Source organism: Engraulis encrasicolus, chromosome 5, assembly GCF_034702125.1.
Source record: "Engraulis encrasicolus isolate BLACKSEA-1 chromosome 5, IST_EnEncr_1.0, whole genome shotgun sequence".
NCBI classification, from domain to species: domain Eukaryota; kingdom Metazoa; phylum Chordata; class Actinopteri; order Clupeiformes; family Engraulidae; genus Engraulis; species Engraulis encrasicolus.
The window spans coordinates 2,764,796-2,788,147 of NC_085861.1; the positions used below are offsets into that span (position 1 = coordinate 2,764,796).

The 23,352-nt window shown below is 42.5% G+C and overlaps 1 protein-coding gene and 1 non-coding gene across 2 annotated transcripts in view; both read right to left on the reverse strand.

The window, feature by feature from the left end:
* Positions 1-1,500: 1,500 nt before the first annotated feature.
* Positions 1,501-1,572, reverse strand: trnae-uuc (transfer RNA glutamic acid (anticodon UUC)). Its single transcript has one exon. It is a non-coding gene; the product is annotated as a tRNA-Glu (tRNA).
* Positions 1,573-5,617: 4,045 nt separating this feature from the next.
* Positions 5,618-23,352, reverse strand: part of col6a4a (collagen, type VI, alpha 4a) — a 90,795-nt gene continuing 73,060 nt past the window's right edge. Inside the window, exons 36-50 of the mRNA XM_063198406.1 lie at positions 23,015-23,065; positions 22,606-22,641; positions 21,467-21,529; positions 19,233-19,295; positions 17,657-17,692; positions 17,534-17,570; positions 17,343-17,354; positions 16,757-17,250; positions 16,148-16,244; positions 14,351-15,028; positions 13,749-13,860; positions 12,330-12,490; positions 9,688-9,861; positions 9,081-9,125; positions 5,618-8,044 (exon numbers count right to left, since the gene is read on the reverse strand). Coding sequence (XP_063054476.1) covers positions 7,872-8,044; positions 9,081-9,125; positions 9,688-9,861; positions 12,330-12,490; positions 13,749-13,860; positions 14,351-15,028; positions 16,148-16,244; positions 16,757-17,250; positions 17,343-17,354; positions 17,534-17,570; positions 17,657-17,692; positions 19,233-19,295; positions 21,467-21,529; positions 22,606-22,641; positions 23,015-23,065 — 2,232 coding nt within the window. The 3' untranslated portion in view covers positions 5,618-7,871. The remainder of the gene's footprint in view (positions 8,045-9,080; positions 9,126-9,687; positions 9,862-12,329; positions 12,491-13,748; positions 13,861-14,350; positions 15,029-16,147; positions 16,245-16,756; positions 17,251-17,342; positions 17,355-17,533; positions 17,571-17,656; positions 17,693-19,232; positions 19,296-21,466; positions 21,530-22,605; positions 22,642-23,014; positions 23,066-23,352) is intronic.

Here is a 23,352-nt window from a genome sequence, read left to right on the forward strand (position 1 = left end):
TGGCCGTGCGTTTTGATGACGCCCCGTCTCCATGGAGAAAACAATAATGTTTCCCCTGCTGCTGTCATGTCAGTCTAGCCAAAACAACTTTTGGGGGACTATTCTTCATTCACCATCCCGATTGCAAATGAGAAAATGACATTAGAATTAAACTTCTGTCGTCGGTGACGTCACCATGAGGGCCCAAGCACGCAAGTGAGGACGGGAGGACGTGAGGCAGCATATTGGAATGCACCCACTGTACTATTTCTTGTAGTTTATTTCCAGAATTCATGCTGCCGCCCATTCACAAATGTTACCTTTTCATGAATACTTATCACCACCATCAAATTTATCATGACAGGGAAAATTGCACTTCTATGAAAGCGGGCAGTTATGAAAAAGTTGCCCAACCTTGACATGGAAGTGGATTAGGGAATCTTGACATGGAAGTGGATTAGGGAATCTTTTTTCATATATTTTTTAGGGGCTTTTATGCCTTTATTTGACAGGACAGTTGAAGATGGTAACAGGAAGCGAATGGGACAGAGAGACGGGGGAGGATCGGGAAATGACCCCAGCCGGACTCGAACCGTGGTTCCCGTGGGTGGGCATGCAAGCCCAAATGTGGGGACTTAACGGGATTAGGGAATCTTGACATGGAAGTGGATTAGGGAATCCTGAGGAGGCTGGTTTTGTTCTAGAACGATGGGTGGCGCGACAGGCCAAGTCATCCACAATAGAGGTAGAACATTAGACTAGAGGTGACACGGCAATCCGCGACAGCACTGGAAAAAAGCACATGCAGCCTCCATCTTGTGTAGGTAGTGTGGGTAGGCACCTTCAGTCAATGCAAATTAATGGAGAACACACCCACCCCTGTCAAAGCATGGATTAAAACTGTGTGAAAATGAAGTTACACATTAATCAAGGACCAGATTTGCAATGTCATGCTACATATCACGTGAATCATATGAGTTGATAAAATACATTTAAAAATCAGTTTATAATTATTAATTATGCAGATATTTAGCACTTCACACACTTCAACAATTATCCTTGTATATTGTGTTGATGGACATTTTCATGTTATTGAGCATTTTTTTCACAGAGGTGAGGCCCCCTTCTCCATTCATTTCCATTTCTCAAGTCTACCTCCAAATAACTTGTGCTTGTCTCCTCGTACCAGGAAGTAATATGGCATGATGACATCACTGACAACAGCATTATACCTGTATTTCAATATCTTGCAAAAGCTTAATTGTAGAGTCTCTTTCTCATTTGCAATTGGCATGGTGAATGAAATACAGTCCCTCAAAAGTTGTTGTGGCTAGGCTGACAGCTGGGAAACTTTATCTTTTTCTCCACGGAGGAGGGGCCAGAAGGTGGGACGAGGAGACAAGCACAAGTGGAGGATGCAAGGTCGCATATTGTAACGCACTCCATGTCTAATGTTCTACCTCCATGGTCTCTGCTTGCTTTGTATTCCTCAGGGGAATTTGTCCAGGTGGCCAAAGGCAATTCCCATACCGGGAGTCGAACCCGGGCCGCCTGGGTGAAAACCAGGAATCCTAACCGCTAGACCATATGGGACCTTGGCTGAGGGGAAGGACATTTCTCACCAAGTAGGTGTATGCCAAAGGGACAGCTTGAGACCCACCAAGGCTAACCCTAACCCTAACCTAGTGTTTCCCGAGGGGGCGTTGGGGTGCCCTAGGGGGGCGTTGAGAAGGACACAACCGAGGGGGGGTGGGGCTTAGTCACCATTGGGGGGCATTAGTCTATTGTATTTTTCAATACTAAGGGGGCATTGGCAGGCTTATGATGAGGCCAGGGGGCGTTGGGACTGGGAGGCTTATGAGGAGGTCAAGGGGGCGTTTGTTCAAAAAAGTTTCAGAACCCCTGCCCTAACCCTAACCTTACATGGCCAGACCAAGTGGACGCATTCAAGACCTGTAACCGCAGAAATACACCAGCGGCGATGCGATTCAAGCGACAGGGTGTAGCAGCAAGCTGTGACATTAGGTGACACACACACACACACACACACACACACACACACACACACACACACACACACACACACACACACACACACACACACACACACACACACACGAGACCTGGGAGCCGTACACTGTGACATCAGGTGACACACACACACACACACACGCACACGCACACGAGACCTGGGAGCCGTACACTGTGACATCAGGTGACACACACACACACACACACACACACACACACACACACACACACACACACACACACACACACACACACACACACGAGACCGGGGTTGCTGCGGCCACAACGCAGAGTACTAACCACTATACGAGAGCTATTCAAATGGAGGCCCTGGGGCCAGATGAGGCCCTTGGATGGCAAGCTTCTGACTCCACAAGCTACATCTCATTATTTATTTATAGATTACCACATTTTATTATTTTATTATTTAGTATTTATTATGTCCACAAGCAGACGCGTTTCGGCCTTTAAACCATCATCAGTGCGTGGTACCTCCGAAACGCCGAAATGCGTCTGCTTGTGGACATGGTGATAATAATTTATAAATAAATAATGAGACATAGCTTGTGAGTGCAGATTTTTCTTCTTTAAGTTGATACCTTTTATCGCGCACCCATAGTCATTCATTTTTTCCCAGAAGTTGAGCGCGTCCTCTGACAAACTTGAAGCTTCTGGCCTCCCACAAGGTCTAACAAAAATGAAAACAAATAGGCCTATGTGTGCTATCTGTGGCTATGCATAATTTGCAGTCACCAACACTTCGGGTTGGGGATATCAATGCATTCACATGAGAGTGAAATCTTACCTGAAGCAGTCTGATAAATAGACCATCAAAAGGCTACTAAGAAATAGAGAAGCGATGAGAATATCTGTTCTGTCTGGAAAGCTATCCGCTTGTCTCGAACCCTAACCTCGGACATCGTGCTGCTTGCGGTGTCTGACCCCTTTACTGGAATTTGGAAAAACTGGCCCTCGATGACTTTTAATTGAATCAGGGCTTGACACTGTCACCTGCCAACCGGCCAAATGCTGGTAAAAGTTGGCTGTGGCTAGTAATACTTTCAGTGTCACTAGCCAATTTGGCTGGCAGCTTATTCCTTGGTATGACATACGTATCAAATATTCTGTTGTTTTTTCCTTGTGTATCAATTGTTTGTATTTACTGAGTTCAAGAAAAAGCTCAGTAGCACACTATTTGCTTGATATACTTCCATGTAGAAAGCTATACACTCGTCTTGCTTTAGCACCTTCTGAGGTTAGATGTACACTATCATGATAAAGAGAAAAAATCCCAATATAACATCTGTGGCTAGTGGAATACCTGAATCGCTAGTGGCTAGGGAAAACCACTAGCCACAGTGGCCGGTGGGTAAAAAAGTTAATGTCAAGCCCTGAATTGAATACCCTACTATACGATCACGGCCATCCACAGGCCCCTGGTTTAAGGCCCTCGAGTCTTTCCTTTCCTCCTACCTCGAGGTCGGAACTCCAGACAACATACAATTCTTTCCAATCGTGCCCTTCTGACCTTTCGCTACTAAAATGAAAAGCCATACTGTGACCCGGGGGCCTGTTCCATTCTCCACACTGTGCACTGTGGAAAAGCCATGCTGTGACCCGGGGGCCTGTTCCATTCTCCACACTGGCCATGCCGTGACTTAGGCTGGATCTCAAATGGCACACTTGTGCACTTCGGGCACTGTGTTTCAGTGCGTAACTAATACGGCATGCGCACTTAAACATGGTGCACAAGTGCACCATTTGAGATTCAGCCTCGGATTCAAACTGGGGTTGGATAACTGTCCGCCATTTTGAATTTCCAGAAATAGACATTTTTAACTGCAAAATGTACTCTTCTTTGGTCATACTAGTATTAAGGGTGATTTGAAAGTGAAAAGTGAAAGCCCATTGGGAAACTCCAACTCCCATTGTCATTGTGACACAGCACTCCACAGCACACAAGTGAACACTGCACACTGCACACAACGAAATTGCATTTATGCCTCACCCGTGCAAGGGGGCAGCCCTCAGTGGCGCCCCATGGGGAGCAGTGCGGTGGGACGTTACCATATTCAGGGTACCTCAGTCATGGAGGAGGATGGGGGAGAGCACTGGTTGATTACTCCCCCCACCAACCTGGTGGGTCGGGAGTCAAACCGGCAACCTCTGGGATGCAAGTCTGACGCCCTAACCACTCACCCATGACTGCCCAGTGCCCTGATTTGTAAAGGGGGGGGGATTATCTCAATCGCACCCTGTTTGTATTAGTTTATTATTTAAATATTCATAAAAGGATAATATGTGTGTGTGTTTGTTAGTGTGTGTGTTTGTTTATTTGTGTGTGTGTGTGTGTTTGTTTAAGTGTGTGTGTGTGTCAGAGAGACAGAGAGAGCGCTAGAGAGAGAGCGTGGGTGTGTGTATGTGAACTGATGTAAGGCTTTTTTGCTATGCTCAGAGTTTGCAATATGTTTACTGTAATGTGCAATAATGTGTATTAGGTCTTTGTCTATGTCTTGTAATCCATGTATCTAAGCTGTCAGACACTTAAATTTTCCTCGGGATTAATAAAAGTACTGTACTCTCTACTCTACTCTAAATTTGGCAGGACCCAGCACAGTTTGGGATCCTATTTATCTCATAAGTCAGGGTTTGCCAAACTGTGGTGCGTGCACACCTGGGGGTGCGTGGCCTGCCACAAGGGGGTGCGCGAGCTGAATTGAGCAATGGCGGATACAGCATGAATGAAAATGAAGTTTAATTGTATGGTGAATTGTATGCTTGAAGAAACATTAAGTCTATTGGACATGAGGATTCCCTAAATGACTCTGCATGATGTGCAATGATTTGTGCAGTGAAGCCATGTTTGAATGGCCATACAGTGGTGCTCATATGTTTACATACCCCAGCAGAATATACGCTTTCTCTGCAATTTCTCACAAAATATGAAGAATTACTCAAAACATTTTTTTTCACTCATTGCTAGTGACTGGCTTAAGACATTTATTAGCAATATTCAGTGTTTACTCTTTCAAAAGCATACTCTTTCAACACAGAAAGCCAAAGCAACCAGTCATTAGCTTCAGAAAGAATAAAATTAAGTTTTTGAGCGACCATCTCACTCTCCTGATCTCAACATCATTGAGCCATTCAGGGGAAACCTCAAATGAGAGGTACCAGCAAGACACCAAAAGATATTATAGGAAACAACCATTCTGCCAGGAAGAATGTACTGTTTTGTCATCTGAGAAAGTTAAGAGCCTTATCCAAAACTACCACAAACAATTTAGAGCGGTCCCTGATGTTAAACAGGCCCATATTCAGCATCAGAAACGAGGGTATGTAAACTTTTGAACAGGGTAATTTGGGTAGTTTGGGTTGTGGTCATGCTTTTGAAAGAGTAAACACAGAAGATTGCTAATAAATATCTTAAGCCAGTCACTAGCAATGAGTGAAAAAAAAGGTTTTGTGTAATCCTTCATATTTTGTGAGAAATCGGCAAAAAAGCGTATATTCTGCTGGGGTATGAAAACATATGAGCACCACTGTAAGTACACCAAAACATTTGCTCATGACATCCATCAGAAACAAATCTCACGTACAGTTACGGTTCATTGTGAAACAGCTTTTACTGACATAACACATTTTCACTCTTTTCACGTACCCATAATACTTACTAAATGCAGTACATTATTATAACACACTGTCATTGTGAATTTGTCAGGAGCATGGCCCGGTTTGCAAAAAAAATAAAAATCTTTACCATTAGTGCTTTAGGCCGAATTGTTTGGTACAGCTACATCATTACAGAAATGCAGCTTAACAAAAAAAAACAAGAAAAGTGCATTTTATAAATTTGAAGTGGCCGCAAACATAAGCCAAATGAAACAGTCAGCACCGAATGACAATGTCAGAAACAAAAAGACAAAGGACAGTGAAAATGTTGAGGAAGTACAGTACATTCAGTTGACGTTTTTAAGACACCCCCTCCTGTGGCTAATCATCTCTCCCCATCCCCAAAAACCCATGACCCTAAACAAGCTTTTCATTCAATTATCAACTTGAAAAACGACCAGGACCTTAAAGTGAAGCCGCACTATTTCTGGACATTTTACACCTCCCTTAGAGTTGAATACTTGAGATGTATCTTTCTCCTGTTCCCTCGGTCTGATGATCTTATGTTACCTCTAGCTCCAAGCTAGCTATTAGCATTTGGACCTATGAGACCAACTAGCAGCTAGCTATATATAGAAATGATGTGTTATGTAGAGTTTGCATTACCAGACTAAGAGAGAGGATGGAGAACAGGAGGAAGGTAACTCTAACGATAGGGACATATAGCAGGCGAAACGAGCGAGGCGAAGAGAGGCAAAATTCAGTGTTCCATTCTGACAGCTCAACTGTCATCAGGTCGCCACGGCGAAGCAAATGGTATGAAACGTTTATGTTGTTGATTTGATTGGCCGCCACAGGCGAAATTCCCTACTCATTTGCATAATATTACATTACAAATATTACCTCCCTCATACTAATGAATGGTGAAGTTCGCGCTGCTTGGCCAAATTCACGTCTACGTGTCCCTATCGTTAATCATTTCATTTAACTCCAGGGAAGGCAAAAAAATCATCTTATTTCCAGAAATGGTACGGTATCACTTAAAAGTAATAATGAACTTCACCAACTCTTTTTCCATGTAATGAACTAAAGGATAAATGCAACTTGGACTAAGGCAGTCAGTAGTGTATCGCCCCTTTTGTTGCACTGCCATTATAGAATCCGAATCCTTGTCACAGTTAAATCCTAATATGGGGTGTGGGTTTCTCGAAAGTGTAGCTGCTAGCTAGTTAGCAACTTAGGTTAGTTCCTAATGGGGAATTGCGTCGCAAACAACAAAGCAGTTAATGGAATTACCCATGAGGCATTGCGCCCCAAGCACCTAGAACATCTTTGCAATGCCTTGCTGCAATTGTCTGCTTAACACTTTCACACTTTCATGAACAGTGGACACTTTGATACAAATATGCCATTGTTGTTTTAACTACAGGACACTTTTCAGGAGGGTAAGTCTAATGCAGAGGTTATATGACATTTACTGCTGATTTTGTTTTCCTATGGCTTATAGTACCCCCATGGGGGCCGCTAGGGGGGGGAAGTGGTACAGATTCTAAGGGCCCAAGCACTGATAGGGGCCCTTAAGAGGGCCCAAGCACTGAGAGGGGCCCTTAAGGGGGTCCAAAATTCAAATCTTTCATGGGGCCCAACATTTCTGGCAGCGCCCCTGTGTACCCCACAATCGTACTATAGGCTGGTGTGGGTAACAAATTGTTTGTGATGAAAAAAAAAACAAAGACAATCTATTTTTCAAGGTTTTCGCCAGCTCACATGTGAAAACATATTTACCTCATACTGGCTTATCAGCCAACCCAATGTCCCATGGTCCCAGGAAATAATTCACTAAAATGGCAACAAATCAAAAAAAGACTAGAAAAAATTCTACCCACACTCTTGGCACAGTACCAATGGTGTGGGTCTCTGGATAAGCTCTACAACAAAAAGCATTTGAAGAGCTCTTTTCCAAAATGAGATATATCCAGTTTATAGAATGTTGGGAAATTGACATTTTTCTATTGGGCTTTCCATTGAATTGCATTGCAAAATGCATTTCATAGAGGTTTAAAAAAGTATGTTCTGAAAACATTTGAATGGCAAGAATTCACATATAGATTATGGGACTTCTTAACTGTCAATTCCAATATTAAAATGCAAAAAGTCAAAAATGGTGGATGTAGCGTTTTGGAAAAGAGCTCTTCATATTGTTTCCTCTTTGGTTTGGCTCCTCAAAGCGAGCGCTTGTTGACAAGTCCTCAGCGTATCCTCAGGCACTGCGCCTCGCACTCGGTTCTGGTCGGGAAGCGGTTGCCGTTGCCGCCGCAGCCTCCGTACCAGAACTGCCGGCACTCGTTCTGCACGGTGTCGTGGTACCACATGAGCTTGAAGTCCCGACAGGAGCCCTCGTCCTGCTTTAGGGAGCACACGTCTGCAAAGGAGGAGGAGGAGGAGGAGGAAGAGGAAGATGAGGAGGAGGAGGAGGAGGAGGAGGAGGAAGAGGAGGAGGAGGAGGAGGAGGAGGAGGAGGAGGAGGAATATAGAGGAGGAGGAGGAGGAGGAATATAGAGGAGGAGGAGGAGGAGGAGGAGGAGGAATATAGAGGAGGAGGAGGAGGAGGAGGAGGAGGAGGAGGAGGAGAGGGAGACCATCACGACCAGGCCAGGGTGTCAGCTCTCTCATCGCAATGCACAGTGCGTACAGCGTACTTAAAAACATTAAGAATGGGTGTTTATTATATTAGATGTTATTTTTGGTCATTCTAAATCTTCTTGATCTGCATCTCATTCTTCTTTTTTTCATGGGCTTTTTGCCTTTATTGCAGATAGGACAGTGGAGAGTGACAGGAAGTGAATGTGGAGAGAGATGGGGTAGGGTTGGGAAATGACCCCGTCCGGATTCGAACCAGGGTCCCCATGGGCATGCAAGCCCATGCATCTCATTCTTAAAGGTCCGGTGTGGAACTATTTAAAGGGACACTGTGTGAGATTTTTAGTTGTTTATTTCCAGAATTCATGCTGCCCATTCACTAATGTTACCTTTTTCATGAATACTTACCACCAGCATCAAATTCTAAGTTTTCATTATGACTGGAAAAATTGCACTTTTCATACATGAAAAGGGGGATCTTCTCCATGGTCCGCCATTTTGAATTTCCAAAAATAGCCATTTTTAGCTGCAAAAATGACTGTACTTGGACCATACTAGAAAATATTTGTTTAATACTTAGTAAACTTTCATGTACAGATCAAATTTGGCAATAGGCAGCCCAATTTCAATGAGCAGCACAGTTGCAGTACCTTTTTTGACCATTTCCTGCACAGTGTCCCTTTAAGATCAAATTAGTGAGTGGACAGCATACAGTACATTTTATTTCATTGAGAGATGTCATTTTATAATAAGGATTTTAGTTTTGTTTTGGTGGACAATAATAAAAGCGTATGAGCCGGTTGCTGTTTTCCCACTACCTTGCACTACCGCCGGATCCTCTTTCTGCGGCAGCACGTCTAGCTCTGTGAGCACAAACCACAACAAAACTGTTAACACAAACAAAACAAGCAAGCAAACAAACAAACACACACACAAACCAACAAAAACAACACAGACTGCAAAGGTAAATTAACTTCAGAGCACTGTATTATATACTGTATTTGATTTCATTCAGCCATGTGAAGAGGGACGACACATGTCCCTGGAAATAGTTAAAATATTATTTCAATTATGAAGATATTATTTACAGTTTCACATTATTTACAAACATTCATGCAAGTGCTGTCATTTCAACATTGATAGTTCAATCATTACATGCGGCATGCTATTTTTCTGACATTATTAGGATCAACAGGGTTTTTTTGGTTTAGTTATTCGTGTGTTAATTGTTTAGTTGGCATGCGCATGGTTTTCCATGATGTGATTCAAAGTCGTTTAGTCTCTGTTTAGTCAGTCATGGGGTCAAGGGCATGGTTATGGGGCCAGGATTGTGCTTCTAGGTTCAAGGTCATGATTATAGGTTCAAGGTTATGGTTATGGGTTATTGATAGGTTATGATTATTGGGTGAGAGGTAGTTAACTTACTGTGCGCAACGCATGTCTGGAAGCATTCGGTTTCCGAGTTAAAGCGATTGCTGTTACCGTCGCAACCGCCATACCAGAAGGGCGAGCATGCACCGAGTTCTGTGTTATAAAACCACTTCTGCTCATACTTTTCACAGAACCGGCCAGCGTCCATACTCAGATCGCACTGAACAGCTGAAAACAAGACAATCAGGTTTACATTCATTCTTATACCATGCAGCAAACTCAATCAACATGTAGGTGTGTTAAAACGTGCAAACTAAACTATACTGTGCAATATATTCAAGATGACGTCACTTCAAACTCATTTATTTTAGGGTTTTCTAAGAATTTATGTAGGAGGGAATGTTATTTATGTTGACATGTTCTTATGATTTATTTTAAATAGTTTATTTTATCTGGTGGTAAGATGTTGCCAGCCTATATATTATTTAGTAAAATACATTTATTATACAATATTAAATCAGCACTTTTAGTCAATAAATTGACTTGGCTAACTTATTCCATTTTTAATGATGTCCGAGGAAGCATGAATATTTAGTGTCGTTTTTTATATACAGTGCCCTCCATAATTATTGGCACCCCTGGTTGAGATGTGTTAAAAGCCTTAAAATAAATTCAGTGTTTATTGCAGAAGAATACTGTCACACTGAAAATTTTAGGAAAATGTAGCCTTCAACTCAAATGAATTGTAGGAAAATAAAAAAAATCCCTGACTAAAAAATAATTATTTTTCATTAAATCACCTGTTCCACAATTATTGGCACCCTTAACAATTCCCAGGAGATAAATATAATTGAAGCATTTCTGTCATTTCTACAGTAGTTTACAAAGTTTACCAGAGTATGTAGGAACATTTAATTAGTAATTCATCACTTCCTGTTTCCCTGGGGTATAAATATGACGTGACACCGAGGCCATTTCTCTTATCCACTCTTAAACATGGGAAAGACAAAGGAACACAGCATACAAGTGAGGCAGATGTGCGTCGACCTTCACAGGTCAGGCAGAGGCTACAAGAAGATTGCCACTCAACTGCAGCTGCCCATATCTACTGTGAGAGGAATAATTAAGAAGTTCAAAACAACTGGAACAGTGGTAAACAAGCCTGGATGAGGACCCAAGTTTATTTTGCCACCACGCACAGTGAGGAGGACGGTAAGAGAAATCTCACTGTTACAGAATTACAACAAATGGTAGCATCCTGGGGTCACAAAGTCTCCAAATCAACCATCAGGCGCTGTCTACACACCAACAAGCTGTTTGGGAGGCATGCACGGAGAAAACCTTTCCTCGCCCACAATCATAAACGCAAACGTCTGGAGTTCGCCCAGCGGTATTGGGGCTTCAACTGGGACCGTGTGCTTTGGTCAGATGAGACCAAGATTGAGCTTTTTGGCAACAAACACTCTAAGTGGGTCTGGCGTGCCACGAAAGATGCGCATGCTGAAAAGCACCTCATACCCACTGTGAAGTATGGGGGTGGGTCAGTGATGCTGTGGGGCTGTTTAGCTTCCAAAGGCCCTGGGAAGCTTGTTAGGGTGCATGGCATCATGAATGCTTTGAAATACCAGGACATTTTAAATCAAAATCTGTTGCCCTCTGCCAAAAAGCTGAAGATGGGTCGTCACTGGGTCTTTCAGCAAGACAATGACCCTAAACATATGGCCAAATCTACACAGAAATGGTTAACCAGACACAAAATCAAGCTCCTCCCATGGCCATCTCAGTCCCCAGACCTCAACCCCATTGAGAACCTGTGGGGTGAGCTGAAGAGGAGAGTACAGAGGAGAGGACCCAGGTCTCTGGATGATTTAGAGAGATTCTGCAAAGAGGAATGGCTGAAGATCCCTCTTTCTGTCTTTTCCCATCTTGTGAAACATTATAGGAGAAGATTAGGTGCTGTTTTGTTGGCAAAAGGGGGTTGTACAAAATATTAACAACAGGGGTGCTAATAATTGTGACACACATTATTTGATGTCAAATAATTATTTCTTTATGTGGGATTTTTTCCCCACTGAATAAATGCACTTGTATTGAAGGTTGGATTTTTCTCTTTTTTTCCATTAAGGTCACATATTATTTAGAGAAAAATAATAATAATTGGAAGCTAAAAAACACATCTCAACCAGGGGTGCCAATAATAATGGAGGGCACTGTATATATGACCTGAATGGGCTTACAAGATGGCGGCCCTGTGTATTCTTCTGCTGCTGAATGAAGAGTATTGAAGAGAAGGTAGACGAGACAAAGAGCAGAGGGGGTGCGGTCTGGCAGAAATCTGGGCTGCGGTCAAGGTAATAGTACAAGCCTGACGCAGATCTATAACATCAACAGTGATTAGCGACCAGAACCAACGGGCGCAGTTGCTGAACTATAATCTGCCCTTAAAAGTGGGGTTGCAGGTTAACCATTTTAAGAAAATGTACTATTATGACATCACGTTGGGGGTTCCGCAGGCTCATAGGAGTCTATGGAGAACCTTATAATCCTGGGGGAGTTCCCCCAACGTGATGTCATACCTGCAACCCCACCTTTAACTCAGAAGGCTACATCTCTAAATGAGACAGAGCTCTGGGAGTAAAATTGCTACCGTCTGTTGAGGGTAAAGAGAGAGACAGAGTTCGGAGCTGAGCCGTTACCGTCTGCGTCTCCGCGGCCGATGCTGTGTTGGACCCCATGTCCCGTCTGAGCTTCCCCTGGCTGGTCAAGCCCCGTCTGTTCCAAGTACTCCTCTTCCTCTTCCTGCTCCTCAAAAGTCCCATCCACCGTCTCTTCAAAGCCGGATGTTGCCCATGTAACACTAACACAACGAGGCATGAATTACAATTTACTTTTGTGAATCTGAGAGAGAGGGTTAAGTTATTTTCATACAGTACATCTAAATCAAGTTGGTTTTATTGTCAATTTCTTTACATGCACTGGTCATACAAAGAATTTGAAATTACATTTCTTGCTTTCCCATGCAGACATAGACTAATCTAGGTAAGGACATAGACAGTATACTATAGACATAGACAGTACTCATACATGGACATAGGACAGTATGGACATAGTCTGCCTCAAGCCACATATGCACTAATAAGGACGTAACGTAACTCTATGCACAGTCAGTGGGCATCAAAAAGTGGAGAAGACGCGCTCACACTATCGCCTAAATAGGCTACTTAACAATTCTTAACTGGGTGCTGAATCCCACAAAAACTTGAATGAATAAATGAAGCGAAGGACAGCACTCTTCAGATTTCTTTTTTGTTTATTCGCCCACGCGAATAAACAAAAGAAATCTGAAGAGTGCTGTCCTTCGCTTCATTTATTCAGTCAGTGGGCATAACATTTGACATTTCTGAGCAGTTTAATGGGTTTTATGGTGTTTCAGAGAAGGGACATCTACTTGGTGTTAAAAAGAAGCTACTGTGTACCAGCAGAGCTTACAGCACAATTTAGTTCAATTCTTTCAAATGGTGCAATGGCACCCTCTACTGGTAGCCTGGTGCAATTATAACGGTGGGATGTGGCTGTTAACCTGTTCAAAGCCATTTTGGAGTCTGAAATGGAAAATGTTTGATAGTGTGTGGAAACATCTTAACAATGACAGCATAGATAGCAGCCCAATCCCAACACACATGTCAATGCCAAAAGGTGTGGCAATCCCGACACAATTTGTTGAATTGTTTGTTCATAAAAAGTAACCATGAAATAACATATAATATATTTTTAAAATATACAGTATATTCTGTCTTCTGTTAACTTAAGGGTTGTAGGTGAAGGAGGGTCATGGGGGCCGCTGGAGGGGGGGGGGGAGTGGTACAGATTCTAAGGGCCCAAGCACTGAGAGGGGCACTTAAAGGGACACTGTGCAGGAAATGGTCAAAAAAGGTACTGCAACTATGCTGCTCATTGAAACTGGGCTGCCTATTGCCAAATTTGATCTTTACATGAAAGTTTACTAAGTATTAAACAAATATTTTCTAGGCACTGAGAGGGGCCCTTAAGGGGCCCCAAAACTTTAATCTTTCATGGGGCCCAACATTTCTGGCAGCGCCCCTGAGGAGGGTCACCTGTCCACGTGCCGCTCCGCTGCTTCCAGGACGCCCAAGTTGGACTGCTGCTGCTGCTGGAAGTCCCGACACGCCTGCTTCATGGTAGACGGAGGGTATGTGTTCACTCCCTCTGTGAGAATATAAGCATAAGGGGCAATGACGTTATTTGGGGTTCAAACAGACGATGGGGTAGGCTACAACCACAGCTAATGCCCAAAAATTAATACATTTAATTACACCTCCCCTCGAGTTAAATGATTTGGTTTTACCTTTCTCCTGTACTTTCAACCATTCTCCGAGTATGGCAGTGCAAATTTTACCTCCACGCTAGCAGTTAACATCGAGTCCTATGAGACCAGCTGGCGGCTAACTGGTCTCATAGGACTCCATGTTAACTGCTAGCTTGGAGGTAAAATGTGCACTGCGGTACTCAGAGACTCAGAGAACGGCTGAAAGTACTGGAGAAAGGTAAAACCCAATCATTTAACTCAAGGGGAGGTGTAAAATAAGCTCATTTCCAAAAATGGGACAGTATCACTTTAACACATAAAAGTTCTTTACAGTATTTTTAAAGTTTTCTGCGAGGAAGTGCTACTGATTCGTTATTTGGAATTCCTTACTCTTGACGAAGGCCAAGAACGTGTGTATGAAGCGCTTGGCATAATCCTGCTCCTGTTGCTTCACGTCTCCCAAGTGGACCAGATGTTGCTCCAAGGGAAGGCTAGCAAGTTCCTCCACCTGTGTGCTGTTGAAGTGGTCGCCTACAGTCAGCGTGAACACCACCACGCCCTGACACCTTGCTAACCTGGAGGCGAATTCCAGCCGTGCTCTATCCCAATAGCTTGTTTCCCCACCGACGACGACCAGAACCATTTTGTTCTGCCGTGGCTTTGCGGCGGTCAGGAGACCTCTGGTGATGACCCACTCCAGTGCGTATCCCAACCCCGAGGACCCACCGAGCTGCTGCATGCTCTGGAAAATGTGACTCTTCATCGCATCGCTGTTCTGGTACGCCATGAAGTCGAACTCCTGTTGGACAGGCATCTGTCCTTCTGTGGGCGCGTATGAGCCGGAAACTTGTTGGTAGAGGGCGATTCTGGCCCGCCTATCAGACTTGGACGGCTGGCTGCTCAAGGCGATCTGCTCTACCACTGAACCCAGGAGCTCCTTAACGCCGGCGTACTGGTCTGCTTGGACGCTGCGGGAGCCGTCCACCAGCACAGCCAGGTCCATGTTGACCTCCACAGGCGCTGGAGTCTTGTTCCTATCGGAGCACACCGAGTCAGCCTTGCAAGGGTCTGAAATGAGAGAAGACAAGGGTTTCACACCGTGAAAAAATAGGGTTGTCAGTTAAGAGGCTATGTTATAACCTTACTGTCACCAAAGTTGCAATGGCCCAAGGCTGAGGCTACTTTGTCAGAGTAGACTTACTGTACAGTATATCAGTCCAGATAGAGTATTTACAACACTGTTGAGAGGGAAATTACTCTAACGTGAAGTTAACCTAACCAGGCCTTCTCTGATTGGTTAAACCTGCAACCAGGCCCTCTGTGATTGGTTAAACCTACAACCAGGCCTTCTCTGATTGGTTAACCCATTGACGCCTAAGGCACCTGCAAAAACGGCTGCTGAATGCCTGAGCCCTATTTAAGGAAAGCTACACTCAGCCTATAAAAATCGAAATATCTCAGCTTCTGAAGCACATAGAAATATGCAAGTTGCATTTAAATGCTAAGACCTTCATCTTTCATTAGAATGTGTTCATTCATCTCTCAAACAAACAGAGATTTTTCATAAAGTTGTCCCAAATCTCATGAGCCTGAAAGTTGCGTAATGCAGCTCCAGGCGCCAGGGCCAATGTTGCGCAACGCAATGTCAGGCATCAATGGGTTAATAGTCAGGGTAAAGTGCTGCAGTGCCTCTCTTCCACATACATAAGAGTATAGAGCATGGCTATTCAAATGGTGGCCCTGGGGCCAGATGCGGCCCTTGGACAGCAAGGTTCTGGCCCCCTACAAGTCCCTCGTTTTTCGGAATTTAGTCATAAAAGTATGGGTTCCGTTATCGTGCTGAAATGGAACACGGGACTTAAAAATACAGGAAATTACATCTAAGAAATGCAAAACTATCTGGACCCTCTGGACTCAACTTCAATTAAGTCTCCCATTTTTTTTTTCATTGACAGTCGGCAACCATAATACATACGTATAGTTCGGCCCTTTACTGGGAGGAATTTTAAAAACTGACATTTAATTGAATACCCCTGGTATAGAGGGTCATCATTTAACAAATAAAAAAATAAGTCTAACACAAAGACCAGCATACCAATGCATATAAAGAAAAAACATAGAAAGCAAATAGAAAAAGCACATGAATAGCATAATACGTAGAAATAGGCAAGAAGTAGCACACCGTACCGTAGCATATTATACAGCTTTGGATCTCTCTCAGCTGCGGTCTCATGTCTTGAGCACTTTCAACCAGTTTCACGATAAAGCTTCTGGATTCGTCAGCCTGCATAATATTGAAGGGAGGTTGAATACATATGCTTTCTTATGATGATGCATGCTATTGCAGACAGAATTGCATGATTAACCCCTTATCTTGGAGTGAATACTTCACCCCCAATATCTAAGATTATTGGAAAAAGTAAGAAAAGTAAGAAAATACAAAGGAGCATTCTCGGTCTTACAAGGCTTTCAGACGACAAAACATTAGCCCGATTTTCATCGACTTTCAGATCAAGTGCCGAGATTCTGATCTGACCAAGAAGATAACAAATACCGTTTTCAAACGGCATAGTTAACCCACCTCCCTTGGTTTGGCATAGTTAACCCACCTTCCTTGGTTTGCAACTAATCGCAAGTTGGTCGCGAGGTGAAGTCGCTTGTCGTTACCCCATGTACAGTACAAAATGCAAGGCTCGCAATTGACCTCCGATTGAGCCAAAAATTGTCCCGATTCCCGAAAAGTCAGTTGCAGTCGCAAAATAGCAGTGTATGCCCGGCATTAGATTACCGACTTACCTCTAATGCTTCCATGATGTTGGGAACGTTCTTGAAGCCAACGACAGCGGTGTGAATGTCGTTGGCTTTCAGCTCCAGGATTCCGGTGTTGATGGACTTGACATCCTGTGACGCCCCGTTGGTGATGAAGATGGCCACCTTCCTCATCATCAAACCCTTCCTGGTGCGTTTGAAGACGTGCCTGGCCACGAAGCGCATGGCAGCACCTGTGTTGCGGCCATTGGATGTGCGCTCGAGGGCAATGTTGTCGATCTCTGTGAGGAGATGTTTCTTCTGGTGGTAGTCGGAGAACCGAACGAGGTACTTGACGCTGGAGCTGAAGGACACGACAGCCACCCGCGCACCCCTGGGGCAGTTGCTTTCAGCGATGGCCACGTCCTCCAGCAAGTTCTTTGCGACGGCACGCATGTTTTCAAACGCCTCAGGGGTCATGTCCTGAGACATGTCCAGCGCTATGACCAGCTCAGTTGGGTACGCCGGACACTCGATATGACCTACGGGCATAATAACACAAAAATTATAACTGGCACTTAACAGGTCATGTGGATGATGTATAGTATACTACAATATGTAGTCACAAGCTTACCTGAGGTGCAGGCTGTTAAAAGAAGAGAAGACGATGCATTAGGGGCCACATTTGCAACAACACATCCGGTAGACGATGACATGCAGACAGAAAATTTTAGAAAATTAACTTGAGTCTTTTTCAGAAATAAGCACTTAATTTACTTAATATATTGTGATGCAGGAGAAAAAAACAGCAAAACATTATCATACCGCAGTTGTCCCGCACGTAGTTCACTAATTCACAGTCCTGTAAAGCATAATGTTTACAGTTCAGAAGTGCTTGTGAAGTTTGACTGAAGACACAAGACCGAGAGTAAGTGCAACTGTACTTACGGTCATTGCTCTAGGGCCTGGTAGTCCTCTGGGGCCCTGTTGAGAGGAAGGATACAGTTTAGGCGTCTGTGATGCAATGTTACAAAGTTACAGTGTACTTACAGTGTAATAACCAGGGCTTGACACTGGCACCTGCCAACCGGCCAAATGCTGGTAAAACTTGGCTGTGGCTGGTAATAATTTCAGTGTCTCTAGCCAATTTGGCAGGTAGCTTATTCAATAAAATAACATATCAGTCATCAGCCATTTGTCACTTTACTTGTGTACCACCGGTTTGTATTTAAGTTCTAGTTTTCTTATTTATTTCCATGTAGAAATCTGTGCACTCATCTTCTTGCTTTAGCACCTCATCTTCTGAGGCTAGATATACACCATCACGATAAAGGAAAAAAAAAAACAATATCAAATTTGTGGCTAGTATAACAGCTGGATGGCTAGTGACTTGGGAAAGCCACTAGCCACGGTGGCTGGCGGGTGAAAAAGTTAATGTCAAGCCCTGGTAATAATATGTAATACTATATACTGGCTTTGCTCTGATTCATCCACCTCAGCCCAGCCATAACCAAAACCCCAACCCTTCCTTACCCAGTGCCCAGGTTAGGGTTCGGGATAAACTCTTCCTTACCCTGTGTTAGGTATAAACTAGAGGATGATATTTTTCAGGAATTCCTGTGGGTCCCGCGGGTCCCGCAGGATTCCCGCGTGATGGGAGTCCAAATTTTAAAGATGAACGGGAGCAGGCAGGAGCGGGAATAAAAATTAACGGGAACGGGAATGCCGCTTATTTTTTCTCTAAAAAACAAACAAAAAAACCCTTGTTTTTTGACGAAACGGGAGTGGAGTTGATTTTGAGTGGGAGTGGGCAGGATTGGGAGACATTCTTTTCAGGAGTGGACGGGATGGAATTTGTTTCTTTCACTCCAGTCCGGGATGGGACGGGATGGGATTTCTTTCTGGGACCGGGATGGGATGGGAATGAAAATCCACTCCCGTGTCATGCTCTAGTATAAACTGTTCCTTACCCTGTGTCCAGGAGGTTAGGGTTAGGTATAAACTCTTCCTTACCCTGTGTTAGGTATAAACTCTTCCTTACCCTGTGTTAGGTATGAACTGTTCCTTACCCTGTGTTAGGGATAAACTCTTCCTTACCCCGTGTTAGGTATAACTGTTCCTTACCCCGTGTTAGGTATAACTGTTCCTTACCCTGTGTTAGGTATAAACAGTTCCTTACACTGTGTTAGGTATAAACAGTTCCTTACCCTGTGTCATGCTCTAGTATAAACAGTTCCTTACCCTGTGTCCAGGAGGAGAGGGTTAGGTATAAACTCTTCCTTACCCTGTGTCCAGGAGGATAGGGTTAGGTATAAACTGTTCCTCACCCTGTGTCCAGGAGGAGAGGGTTAGGTATAAACTCTTCCTTACCCTGTGTCCAGGAGGAGAGGGTTAGATATAAACAGTTCCTCACCCTGTGTCATGCTCTAGTATAAACTCTTCCTTACCCTGTGTCATGCTCTAGTATAAACTCTTCCTCACCCTGTGTCCAGGAGGATAGGGTTAGGTATAAACTGTTCCTCACCCTGTGTCCAGAGGGTCCTCTGCTGCCGGGGTCACCTGGTGGGCCGCTGTTACCAGCGTTACCCTGTGGAGAGACAATACAGCTTAGCCATGCAGCCATACCATACACATGATGACCATGTGCAAATGAAGAGCTCTTTTCCAAAATAAGATATATCCATTTCATTGAATGTTGGGAAATTAACATTTTTGTATTGGGCATTCCATTGAATTGCATTGCAAAATGCATTTTATAGAGGTTTAAAAAGTATGTTCTTCAAACATTTAAATGAAAAGATCTCACACATCAATGATAGGACTTCCTAACAGTCAATTCCAATATTAAAATGGAAAAAGTCAAAAATGGTGGATATAGCGTTTTGGAAAAGAGCTCTTCAAATATACAAATATCACATGCCTTGATAAAGACAATATGTCAAAACACGTAGGCCTGCAGCCGGTATTGAAGGTTGATAAAGGCTTATTATTACACAGGAGTGCCTCAACACATTTCATGGCTTTTTGGATGAGCAGCCGTCTCACTGGACTTGAAGCTGGTGTGACCTGAAGCAATCCCTTTGCCTTTTGTATTCATATATTCATGTATGTGTATTTTTAAACAGGTAATGGTAAATATACAGTACATGCATGTATGTTTGAACAGGTAATTGTAAATACATGCGTGCACGTATATTTACATAGCCGATTGTATGTACGCTTAAACAGGTGATTGTGAATATGTACTGTATATACTATATGTTTAAACAGGTGATTGTGAATATGTACTGTATACACTATATGTTTAAACAGGTGATTGTGAATATGTACTGTATATACTAGATGTTTAAACAGGTGATTGTAAATATAGCCTACATGTATACAGATAGACAGATGCTGAGGCACTCAAGGTTGCAATTTTTTTACTTTTTTATTTGGCTATTAAAAAGTTTTTAAAAATTGCAACCGTGAGTGCCTCAGCATCTGTCTTCCTGGACCAAGTTTGAGAGCCCCTACACTGATGAGGACCAAGGAAAAAAGGTGAAGACCCAAAAGCACTCCAATTACCTGCTTGTGTTTGATACATGTGTACAATATATGTTGAAACAGGTGATTGTAAGTATGTTCTATATGTTAAAACAGGTGATTGTAAATACCGGTATGTTCTGTATGTTTTAACAGGTGATTGTAAATATGTTCTGTATGTTTTAACAGGTGATTGTAAATATGAAGAGCTCTTTTCCAAAACGCTATATCCACCATTTTTGGCTTTTTGCATTTTAATATTGGAATTCATTGTTAAGAGGTCCTATCATCCATGTGTGAATTCTTGCCATTCAAATGTTTTGAGAACATACTTTAAAACCTCTATAAAAATGCATTTTGCAATGCATTTCAATGGAATGCCCAATACAAAAATGTAAATTTCCCAACATTCTATAAAATGGATATATCTCATTTTGGAAAAGAGCTCTTCATATGTTCTGTATGTTTTAATAGGTGATTGTAAATACAGTATGTTCTGTATGTTTTAACAGGTGATTGTAAATATGTTCTGTATGTTTTAACAGATGATTCTAAATATGTTCTGTATGTTTTAACAGGTGATTGTAAATATGTTCTGTATGTTTTAACAGGTGATTGTAAATATGTTCTGTATGTTTTACCAGGTCAGGTGTCTGTAGTAGCATCACTCACCCCGCATCCTCTGGTTATTGTAAATATAAATGTATACACTATATGTTTAAACAGGTGATTGTATACAGGTGTGTACACTGCCCTACAAAGCAAAAAGGCAGTAACTGCATCGTTGTTGAAAATGAGTTACTATGACTTCAATGTCATATATATCAAAGTCTGAAGTTAAATAAAATAATTGATCTGCAAAAGAGGTCATACTATAAACAAAACATGTCACATGTCAATAATCTCCCCAAAACAGCTTAGACTGGATTGCAGTATCATTTTAAAGTAATTTTACTCAGTTTGAAGCGCTGCACAGTTACTGCCTTTTTGCTTTGTAGGGCAGTACAGGTGTCTGTAGTAGGATTCCTCACCCCGCGTCCTCTGTTTATTGTAAATATAAATGTATACACTATATGTTTAAACAGGTGATTGTATACAGGTGTGTGCAGGTGTCTGTAGTAGGATTCCTCACCCCGCGTCCTCTGTTTATTGTAAATATAAATGTATACACTATATGTTTAAACAGGTGATTGTATACAGGTGTGTGCAGGTGTCTGTAGTAGGATTCCTCACCCCGCGTCCTCTGTTTCCTTTGGCCCCGGGACCTCCAGCGCTACCCTTAGGACCATCCTCTCCCTGCAGAGCGAGCGAACATTCGAGGATGTCATTGGTAATGGACACAAACATTAATGCCAGTGTGACGGAGGTTGCCCCTTTTACACTGGGGTGAGGCATAAATGCAATGTCGTTGTGTGCAGTGAACACTTGTGTGCTGTGTCACAATGACATTTGGAGTTGGAGTTTCCTAGTTGGGCTTTCACTTTCACTTTCAGAAAGCTCAGCGGTCAACAGGTTGCTGCTGTCATGAAACTGCTCTATGCACCATGCTGCTGTAATTGCATTGAAACCATTTTTAAAATTAAATTAAAATTAATGTTAACATTTTTAATTAAAATCTGCCAAATATTTTTCGCTTTCTTGACTTGTCTCATAGGATCGGATGGCAAATTTTGGCAAATGTGCGTGTATGTGTCCCTGGCAGAAGTCTTGGAGGGTACTACTGTATGTCATCTACACAAACATTACGTGTTCAGTTACACTGCGTGTATATCACCAACACAAACTTGAAAATAGAGATGCACGATATATATCAGCGCACTAAAATATCGGCCGATATGGGCTTTTTTATATCGGCCCGATATAATGCTTGGTTGATCGGTTAATCGGTTAATTTAATGAAAACGTGGAAACTGCATTCAAGCCGAGTAGAGACTTTTACTTTATATTTTCATTCAGGCCAGGTGGGCAAAACAAGCCTCTGACAGAGATCTAGGAGTATAATCAAATATTATTTTAATTCATAATAGACCATCTGTTATTATCTTATCCAGTCTCTCTGCCTGTGTGTTGCTGTGACTTGGCGTCTCTGATCAAATGACCGAATCAAATGACTGCCAGCCAGGCAATGGCTTTTGTTTTTAATGTTTGAATGGACTATGAGTGAAACATGAACTGAGATCATATTGAGATTATATCAATATATTATATTAAATTTTAAAATGTGAATATATCGGGTATCGGTATCGGAATCGGCCCTGAGAAGCAGGTAATTATCGGTTATCAGTATCGGTTGAAATTTTTCATATCGCGCATCACTACTTGAAGTGTTTAGTTATATCAGCAGTGCATATAGAATTTAATAGCAGGCTTACCTGTAGTCCCGGGTGTCCTGGGAAACCGCGTTCTCCCTTTAAAACAATATTTAGATCAATACAGATCAATACATCAATACTGTACATCTTATTGAACTGTGGCACCAGTTACATTAGTAGTTCGCAAAATAGGGACAATGCTTAACTACATCATAACAGCATTGCTATGACAGTACAAAGAGCCTTAAGTCACAGATTAAGACATAGCCATTACAAATTTTGTGACAGTAAGATTATAACATAGGCTCTGCGCTAAGGGGTTAAAACAATGTTTATGTCAATACATCTTATTGATATATGTTACTAATTACTGTACATCGACAGTTCACAAAAATACATTAATATTATGTTATCAGTATAATAGCAGGGAAGCGATTTACTCAGTTATGTACAGTATGTTGTCATGTACCTTAACTCCAGCGGGTCCACGAGGGCCATAGCCATCTCGACCATCTAGTCCCTGAAATCAGACAAATACAAAATGTATACCAGAGATGTGGACTTGTGACTTGGACTTGAGTGAGTCAGACTTGAGCCAAAAATTACTTGACTTGAGACTTGACATGGCAATATTAGGAATGACTTGTGACTTGACTCGACTTGCAAGCTATTGACTCGAGACTTGACTTGACTTGACAGTTTTAGCTTGCAATGACTTGCAATAGTATTCCAACCCAGAACAACAGAAGGATGCATCCAATCAGGAAATGAACCTTAAAATAAAAAATGAAAAACATGTTTCATCTG